Source organism: Centroberyx affinis, unplaced genomic scaffold (genome assembly GCF_046629955.1).
Source record: "Centroberyx affinis isolate AG114_WGS23_722 - 3 ecotype Tasmania unplaced genomic scaffold, CSIRO-AGI_Caff_v1 ptg000879l_1, whole genome shotgun sequence".
Lineage (NCBI taxonomy): Eukaryota > Metazoa > Chordata > Actinopteri > Beryciformes > Berycidae > Centroberyx > Centroberyx affinis.
This window is the reverse complement of record NW_027279470.1, coordinates 91110-100400: the sequence shown is the minus strand read 5'-3', so window position 1 is coordinate 100400 and position 9291 is coordinate 91110. Positions and strand designations below refer to the sequence as shown.

The 9291-nt window shown below is 42.7% G+C and overlaps 1 protein-coding gene across 1 annotated transcript; it reads right to left on the bottom strand.

The window, feature by feature from the left end:
* Window positions 1-664: 664 nt before the first annotated feature.
* On the bottom strand, window positions 665-3420 carry LOC139645524 (pseudouridylate synthase PUS7L-like). Its single transcript, XM_071521259.1, has 5 exons — window positions 3409-3420; window positions 2812-2979; window positions 1927-2025; window positions 1663-1744; window positions 665-867 (listed from the first exon to the last, which is right to left on the bottom strand). The coding sequence occupies exons 1-5, from the start codon at window positions 3418-3420 to the stop codon at window positions 665-667; spliced, it is 564 nt and encodes a 187-aa protein (XP_071377360.1).
* Window positions 3421-9291: the final 5871 nt, after the last annotated feature.

Here is a 9291-nt window from a genome sequence, read left to right as displayed (position 1 = left end):
AGTGGACAGTACATAAACCAAACACAACCACAAGTCTCATACATGGCACAAATCAATGAATTTTGCACACCTGCTTGTAAAAAACACAATTTTACAGAGAGGTCACACCTATAAAGCTGAAATGAATTGTTTCTTACTCAGGTTGTGTTAAACATATCCTCCCCTGCTCCAACTGCTTCTGCTGATCCCATCTTCTCTGTAAATGTTTTTTACTGCGCCACACTTCTACTGTCATGTTTTTTTCATCATTTTGTTCACACTTCATTCGCCAAGTAAATTATCAAAGTGTGCTATTAAGGCATCTAAATATATTTCTGGCAGGGTTATATGTTGGTTTCTGCATGCTGCTCTCCAACTCAAAGAGGACCACAGTATTCTGCTCAGTATTCAAATTGAATCACAACTATCAAGACTGTATGACAACTATTGCAGGGCCAGTAGAGGTATAGTATAGTACTGGTGAGTTAGAAAAGAGTTGTTTCTTTCCCAGTAAACAAAAAAGTAATTATTCATTATTAAATGAAACGTTCTCCTCTTCACAGTTTACACAAATACAACAGAAATAGAAAAAAAAAAAAAACCTTGACACCTGACCACTAGGGGTCACATTTCATGATCTCTCTGAGGCAGATGGTGGCATAGCAGGAAGTGTCCAGGTCAAAGTTCAAGGTGAGAGTGAGCAAGCTGTTGTGCTGCTCTGTAGCTGGTGTTTGAGGTTGCGTGGGAAGGCCAGCAGGGGGCGGTAGCAGCCAGGCAGGTTGCATTTGAGGGCGCCGACTCTGAAGCAGCAGTTTTCCAGCCCGTCTCTGGCCAGTCTCTCCTGGTACCAAGTCCCCACAGCATTCTCTGGGTACCTGACAGTGTTGCCTGGCATGGGCAGTAATACCTGCCGTAAATTACAAACAAACACTTAGGCTCATAAAAGATAGATTTTGTTATTGTTATTATCATTAGTAGAAGTAGTACTAGTAGTAGCAGTAGTATTAGCAGTGGAAGCAGTAGTACTGTAGTAGTAGTAGTAGTATTAGCAGTAGAAGTAGTAGTAGTAGCAGCAGTAGCAGTAGTAGTAGAAAAAGTAGTAGTAGTAGTAGCAGAAGTAGTAGTAGTAGCAGTAGAAAGAGTAGTAGTAGTAGTAGTAGTAGTAGTAGTAGTAGAAAGAGTAGTTGCAGTAGTAGCAGTAGCAGTAGTAGTAGCAGTAGGAGTAGCAGTAGCAGTAGTAGTAGTAGTAGTAATAGCAGTAGTAGTATTTCTCTGTAGTGCGTCCCTGTCCCAGTGTGCAGACTCCCTCTTGTTCTTCTTGGCCTGTCGCCACATGGATCTAGAAAAGTAAAGGTCCATCTCAGTAAATCAACAGGGTGGTTGCAGGGTGACAAAGTGGCCTAATGGTTAGAGAGACTGTCCTGTAACCAAAAGGTGACAGGTTTGATCCTAGCAAATGCCAATGTGCCCATGAGCAACCATGTGAACTGTTGAAGTGTCCTTGAGCAAAACAATGAACTCCTGCTTGCTCACTCAGCTAAATGCCCAAAATCCAAATGTAATTTAAATGTCATGTTCAGTGTTTACGCTGCAATTTAACAGTAAATGGTAGAACGGTAGAAGAGTGACAGCTTGTAGTATACATATCAATACACAACATGCTAGTTACAGCAATGAACTCACCTGTTTGGAGGAAGTGTCTCTTGGCCTGGCTCTGAGGATCATCCCCTTCCTCTGGTGTGAAGAACAGACGCACAGCACTCCCCTGATTCACACACACAGCAATACACATCAACAACAGTTTAGTTCCTGAAATAGGCTATGAACAGGGTTTACTGTTCATGGGATGGCGCAGTTTACTGCTGAGGGTTGTGGAGGTATTGCAGGCATAATTTCACAGTACAAGATACCAGATCCTGTGTTTTGGTAAATGTCTGTAAAACCTACCATGTCTTCTTTGAGTAGAGCCAGTCCGACTTGGTCAGATTGAACGCTCTGCCCGCTGCCAAACCTCTGTGGTCCGTAGTAGTTCACGAAGCCTCTGGCCTGCAAGGAACAACAACCAGAGTGTGTCCGGCAGCTGCTATAAAGCTAGTTTGAAAAATCACTGATCTGTTTCCTCTTGCATTGATTAGCAGGAGTGAGACAGTTAAAAGTGAACGGTTTCATTCCAGCAACAGGTATCCACCATTTAAAAAAGTGACGCCTACTCTTTCAAAATAATCAACTGCAAAAAATAAACACAAATGGGACTTTGTGAAGGATAGCAGATAATTTAAGTCCTTAGTTGACAAATGATGACACTTTTACAGACTGGTTAATCTACATTTTAGATATAGTGAATGATAAACTTAAGGTAATGATTCTTTTTCCAAAAATGGTATACCATGTTGTGCAACAGCATGTTTTGGCGTTCTGTGGCCTAAATGTGGTATCAGTGACCTGACCACTCCTTCAGGAGAAGAAATCTAGAGGAAATATTCATACAGCTCATCCACACTGGGCTGTTTCATAACACAGATTATGCCTAGTACTACAGTAAAATATCCCTTTTGGTCAAAATCTCCATTATGAGATTTTGTAGCCTAATCCATGTCTGTGACTCCTACGCATATAGTTGAGGACATGATTTAAACGAAGCTCATTCGTGGTGGCTCGCCCTTAAAAATGATGCACCATCTATGTGTCTAGTTTGGGACAAGATACAAGATACAACATACACTGTGGTAATATGCTTGGTTGTGAACATATGTTGTGTTGAAAAATAAAAAAGCAAGTCTGGGTTGTCCCAAAGAAGACACACATCTGCTGAAATAAGAATAAGTATAATACCTTGATGTTCTCCACCGCTTGCTGTACCAGTGCTGCCAGGTGAGTGTGTGTGTCCGGGCCAGCCAGGTGTGTGTCGCTGGCCCTGTCTGGTCTCAGGTCGCGGACCACCAGGTCAAAGTGGTTCCCCTGCAGGCGGCCAAGCCTCAGAGGCTCGCTGATGGAGCGGATCTGAGACAGACGAAGAGATGTTTAAAATGCTACATGTAGCATCTTTAAATATGCATAGCCACGGATCTTTGCCTCCACTTCTGTCCCACACATTGACTGATCTGATACAGACTACTACTCATCACAAAAACATGAATTTTACCATCAAGGTCAAAGACAGCCTACTTCTGGGTATAATTTGGTCCAGCGAAACCTTATGTTTTAAATTGTTGATATCTGCAACTGAAGGCCGTATCTGTCCACTTATTCATTACTGCCAGTACATTGGGAACACAAGTTTTTAAGGATTACAAATTTTATGTGCCTCAGAGTAGTATGTGAATTTTGTAACCTGCGGATTTAAAATTCACCAAACATCAACCAATCCTATTTCTTTCTCCGCTCTTCTCAAAACTTCCTGTTTTTTTTCTGATTTGTGTTTCATCTTACATTCATAACCATGTTAAGATCTCCACCCATTACCCTTTGCTTCTGTCAAAGATAAATTCGAATAAATTCGAATAAATACGAATAAATCGATAAATTTGAATCCTGCCCAGGTGGGTTATAGACATTCAGCAAAGTTATTTGTATGTTTTCTATATTTCCTATCACTAAAACATATCTTCCTTCTTTATCGTTTATACATTTTTCAGTTTCAAATGATACATGCTTTCTCATCCCTCTTCTTGCTTGTACTATGGGATGATGCGAACACTTGAGCTGATGTTACTTTCTCCAACTTGTCATGTTCTTCTCCATTCAAATGTGTTTCTTGCAAGAATATAACATCACCCAAGAATTTTCTTTCTTTTGGATTTTTAAGACCATTAGCATTCAATGAAACTATAGTAATTTCACCAATTTTTTCACCCATATTTCTTTCTTTCTGCCCTTTCTCTCCTATTCCCTTGGTTTTTGTTCATAATTAACATAACTGCAAAAAAAACAACAACAACAAAGAAGAAAAAAACGTTGACGGCTTCCATAATTTGCCACCATCCCCCACGGTAGCGTAATTGTTAATAGGTTTTCCATGCTAATCTCACTGCATGGATCCCAGGATCCTATATCTAATATGGACCCCTCTCTTGAAAATTCACGATCAAATAGTAAAAGATTTTACATATTGGCCTATTTACAAAGGAGCTAAGGGAAGTGGAGGTGAGGAGAGGTGAAAAAATAAACAAATCAATATTAAAAATCAGAAATTGGTATAAATCTCTTCCAGAAGGTTTTGAGCAGAAATAAATAATAAAAGATAGTTTGTTCCTTTTATTTCTTCATTCTCTCTTGTGCACACATATAATCCTAAAAGCTTGAAGTTTCTTGGGACTGCCATCTCGCATACTCTGAAGCGGGAGGCCAACACCAGCCTTATAATCAGCAAGGCCCATCACAGACTTTTCTTCCTGCGTCAGCTCAGTAAATTTGCTGTGACTCTGGAAGCTATGGTTCACCTCTACAGGGCTGTCACTGAGAGTGTGCTAACCCTCTCCATCACAACATGGTATGTCAATACAACAGCTCAAGAGAGGAAGCAGCTGGAGAGAGTTACAAGCACATCAGCTAAGATCACTGGCTGTGAGCTCCATATGCCACCTGTATTCACAGAAAGAAACTGTCCACCAACCCATCACACCCTGCCAGTTCTTTCTTCAAACCCCTTCCTTCTATAGAAGAGGTACCAGAGCATTAGCTGTCCAACCTCACGCCTCCATAATGACACCTACACAGAGATTGTTTGTCACCTGAATGTGCAGGCTAGGTGATATTTAATGGAAGCATTAGAAGTCAGGTAAATGAAGGGCCTTTGTAAGGCATTAGGTCACTTTATTAAAGGGTGGGCACTCTTTGCAAAGTGTAAAAATAATGTGTAGGTGTGGATTTGGCACGTGTGCTTTTAGGTGTGTATGTATGGTATGCTGTATGACTGTTATCTCATGTACTTCATTGTCATCGGTGTCTTTGTTTTTAATGGAGCGGTATCAATGCAAATCCTATCTGCCTCCACTGACCCCACCTATTGTTTTCCCTGTTCCTCCAAGCTGCCAGCATGGACTGCCCCAGAAATAAAATAAAATACAATAAAATAAAATAAAATAAATACACTGAGCAATAAAAAATAGAGCATTTCCATTTTAGCAGCATCTCTTCAACATTGAACTGTGATGTCACAGGGCACAATGGAGAGTTGTAGAGTTTAGAATCTATGGAATCAGAGTTTCAGGTCCAAGATGCGCCTTGTGTGTCAGTTTACATGGATTCACTCTGCGTACACACCACGTCTTCACGACTGCGATTGACTGTGTTTTCACCTTGTTGTCTGCTGTTGCTTTGAGCGTGCATTCACCACTTTCTTATCAGTGACCACCTTCTCCAAGACCCTGCAAAGGTATGATTTTTTTCACTCACTTATCTAATTTCACTGCTTAACCTGTTCAAGCCTAAAACAAATCCTACATTTTAGCATCCTAAGTGTCAGTGAAATGTTACATGTTACAGTTTGTTATATTGTCCCCAAATGAAACACTATGGCTGTAGTAATATTGTACTATAAATGAATAACTTGAATAAATGCTGTATCATACCATGCTGTATGTTATTTTCCATGGTGTTCAGGTTGCCTTGTCGAGATCATGGACTCCTGTCCCTCTGAGGTGGAGAAAGCTGAGGCCCAGACCCAAACCAGGATTCAGTCCTGGACGGAGCTGGTCCACAGCTACTCCCTCAAACAAGTCATCTCCCAGCTGACAGTTCAGGTACATTATCATGGATGTGCGTTCAATGTGATATGAAATGGGAACCTTTGAATCCAAAGATAATCACAATATTCTCCAGTAGTTACAGTTCAGGCTTCTGCAGAATTATTTTATTACGTTATGCTCCAACTATTAAACGTATTGACTTGTATTACATGCATAGTTGATCAAATCTCACCTTATGTTTTTGCTCCCTCCCTTGGTGAGTTATACAGTACATGCATGCTTCCCCTTCATTAAATCTTCATGGTTGAAACTCAAGTTCATGTCTCATGTTGGTCTTCTGTGCTCTCCAGATCAGCCCTTGTGCCCCTGAGTCTGTGGATTGTCTGCAGGCCCATGGCCTTCTGGACACACAGCGCCTCCTCTCTCCCTCCTTCCCCTGGGTCCAGGTGACGGAGGAGAAGCAGGAGGCCAACTGTCTGCTCCAGCCCACTGCGCACTACCAGGTGATACTGTGCTGCCAGCATGTTCAAATGTTGCAAGTGCAGGAGGAATCCCCTTTAATGTGTTGACAATATTATATCAAAATACATTGAATGACTTGTTAACATAAAAATAAAATGCATTGCAGTGTAAGATCAACGGCATATATGTGGCCACCATATTATATTTAAGGTGTATATTTGCAGGTGGCCAAGTGCGTCCTGGGCACCTTGGAGGAGGTTTTAGGACCCAGAGCCGTGCTGGAGAAAGCTCTGTTGGTCTCTTCACCCATCCTCCAGCAATATATTGCTCACCTGGTGGCTCTGAACATAGCCCAGGTGAGTGAGACGAGTTAAATTTACTTTCAACTAAACTTAATCCTGTCTAGATTAGTTTAATGTTTTTATTGTATTCTGTTTTATTTTGTTCAGCTGACACATTTTAAAACACATGACAACATGAATAACATAAAACTGTCAAGTATGATGACAAAAATGATTCAGAAATGTTTTCAGAGTGACAGTTTTGCAGTGGAAGCACTGTGTTTGCAGTCACATAGGCTATGTATAATTTTAGTAAAGTTCATATATAAAAAAAAACAGTAGGTAACATTTAAATTTTTAGACATTTTCAAAACTTAAAGTATTTGCAACAGTAACATAAGCTTAAATTCCTACATCACCAACAAGCAACCAATAGTGAGAGTTCAAAGGTCAGAGCCATGGTGTCCTGACAATGGCTATCAAACTATTCCTGTGATCTTAGAATGATGATCTAAGACAGAGAAGAGGGAGGAAAGCTATGAAAAGAAATCAGAGAAATGCAAGCTGAGGAGAAAAGTCGAAAAGATTTTGAAGCCATTTAGTTCTAACATAAAAGCTGATGAAGTAAATGCAAACACTTGTGATTTGACAGAGGGTGTCGGCAGCAGACTGCCTCCCTCTCCCTGCTACACTCACTGTCAGCAGTGAGCTAGTGGAAGATCTGCTCATCCAGCTGATGCTGAAGCTCCACCCACTGAACGGCTTTGGTGTCGGGCGGCTGGATCAGCAACAACTGCTGGCCTTGTGCCTCCATGTAGGTGTACTACTAATACTCCTATTATTACTACTACTACTAATACTGCTGCTGCTACTGCTACTACTACTACTGCCCTTACTACAACTACTACTACTGTATCTAACTCAGTTTTCTCTTCCTCTCTTTTCTTTTCTTTTCTTTTCTTCTCTTCTCTTCTCTTCTCTTCTCTTCTCTTCTCTTCTCTTCTCTTCTCTTCTCTTCTCTTCTCCATTGTGATCACCTCTCCTTTCCTTGTCCAGATGAGTGCTGTGACTCTGGAGACCCTGCGGAGAGTTCCAGGCGTTGCCGTGGATACCAGTCTCCCTCCTCCACTGTGTAACACCAGGAGAGCCGCCGTGTTGCTCCAGAGCCGCCTCATGAAGAGCTTTGGATCATCTATTCAGGTACAACTGGATATCAGTGCCAATCGCATCCCATTTGTTGGATATGTTTTTCATGCAATACTGTGAGCACATGCATTTTCAGAATGGATTGTCCTAGTGGGAGTTGAACCCCTAATGCCCTATCTTGACAAAATACTCCTAAAAATTGTCCTTGGTCCAAATCTTTCTGGACTGCCTCTCACAAAAATGCCTGGTCTGTTGCTGTAGGTGAAGAAACTGCTGGCGATGAGAGACCCTGCTCTCCTCTGCTCCATCCCACGTGTAATCATCGAGGCCGTCCTGACTATGTACCAGCCAGGCAGGCAGGCCGACGAGTCAGGTGCTCCGAACCAAGGTGATCAAATGGAAGAAGCTATGGTCATTTATTGCTATACATCCCACAGTACCTTGCACTTCATGCAATAGGTGTTCTCGACACAACCAGATTCATGTTGCGGGGAGGAATGGCGGTCTGGCCGGTCCCATGATTTTTTAACTTTAGAAATACTCTCCACTATGACACTGCTTCACCCCTCCTTGTTCTCTGCTCCCAGTATTATGACACTGCTTGACCGATGCTTCTGTTCTGCTCTTAGCACCCAGGGAGAGAGATGAGATGGAGACCAGGCTGTTCTCTCAGCTTCTCCCTGAATCTCTGCGGGAGAAAATGTTCCAGCAGTATGGAACTTGGATCCGGTGCACCAAGGTCTTCCAGAAGGCTCTGCGCAGGATCACTGACCAGGACATCCTGGAATACCGGAGCAGAGTCGCCAAGCCCCGCTCGTCCAACAGGGATGTGGTGTGGGTGGACGGCACTTTCTTTGTTGGTGACGATCATGAGGAGGTGAAGACGCCGACGGACAGCAGCTCGCTTGCCCAGAACCCTCTGGCCCTCGACTGCAGCCTGGCTGCCTTCATGAAGCAGTTCCCAGAGACACAACTGTTTGAAGAGACCAAGCCTGTCACTGATGGGTTGGATGGTTGGTCTTTTCTCAGTGTCAAAGCAACTGCAGGAGGGAGAGGAGACCAGAGGTTTGTCTGCAGCCCTGAGGGGAAACCAACCAAATCTGGCTTCAGATCTCTCCAGTCTTCTCCTCCCCAACCACGGGCTGGTGACTCTGCTGCTGTCCAACCACTTCTGACTACAGTAGGTTTACTTCAGCTAAATAAAACAGTGTGTAAGAAAGTGTTTGTGAAACTATAGGTTGGGACCCCAAACTTGAACCCATAAATTACAGGCCTGTTTCTACTGGCTCCTCACATGCCAACACTACCAGCAAATTTATATTAGTCCGGGTCAAAGATTACAAACCTCTAACTACCCCTGAAGTGAAAGCTCCATCTGTACAGGGTTCAGCTGAACCAACCAAAATCTTCTCCTCTAACACAGGAAAGAGCTGTGGTGCAGGAGTCCACCATCAAATGCATCCTGGTGGAACTTTTCCGGGGCAAAGATCAGACTCTGTACCGGCCGCAGCACCTGCAGAACCGGACCTTTGAAAAGGAGATGGTACAGCACATCCACTCCCTGCTGCAGAAGGAGGCGGCCAAGTACCAACACAACAGAGTCTTCCTCCGAAACCTGGAACGCCTCACCGACCCCGAGCAGGAGGTTTGTTGTGATTTCATTTGGGGTTAAAACAAAAACATAAAATTTTAAAAGGAACATGAATTCACTTCAAAATCACGTCATTGACATAACG

Bases quoted from the DNA above. Each gene is read 5' to 3' on its own strand.
- LOC139645524 (XM_071521259.1), bottom strand. The intron at 1,745-1,926 runs GTAGGTTTTACA...TGTGTGAATCAG, and splicing joins CTCTACTCAAAGAAGACATG to GGGAGTGCTGTGCGTCTGTT. The intron at 868-1,662 runs GTGAGTTCATTG...TGCCCATGCCAG, and splicing joins GAGACACTTCCTCCAAACAG to GCAACACTGTCAGGTACCCA.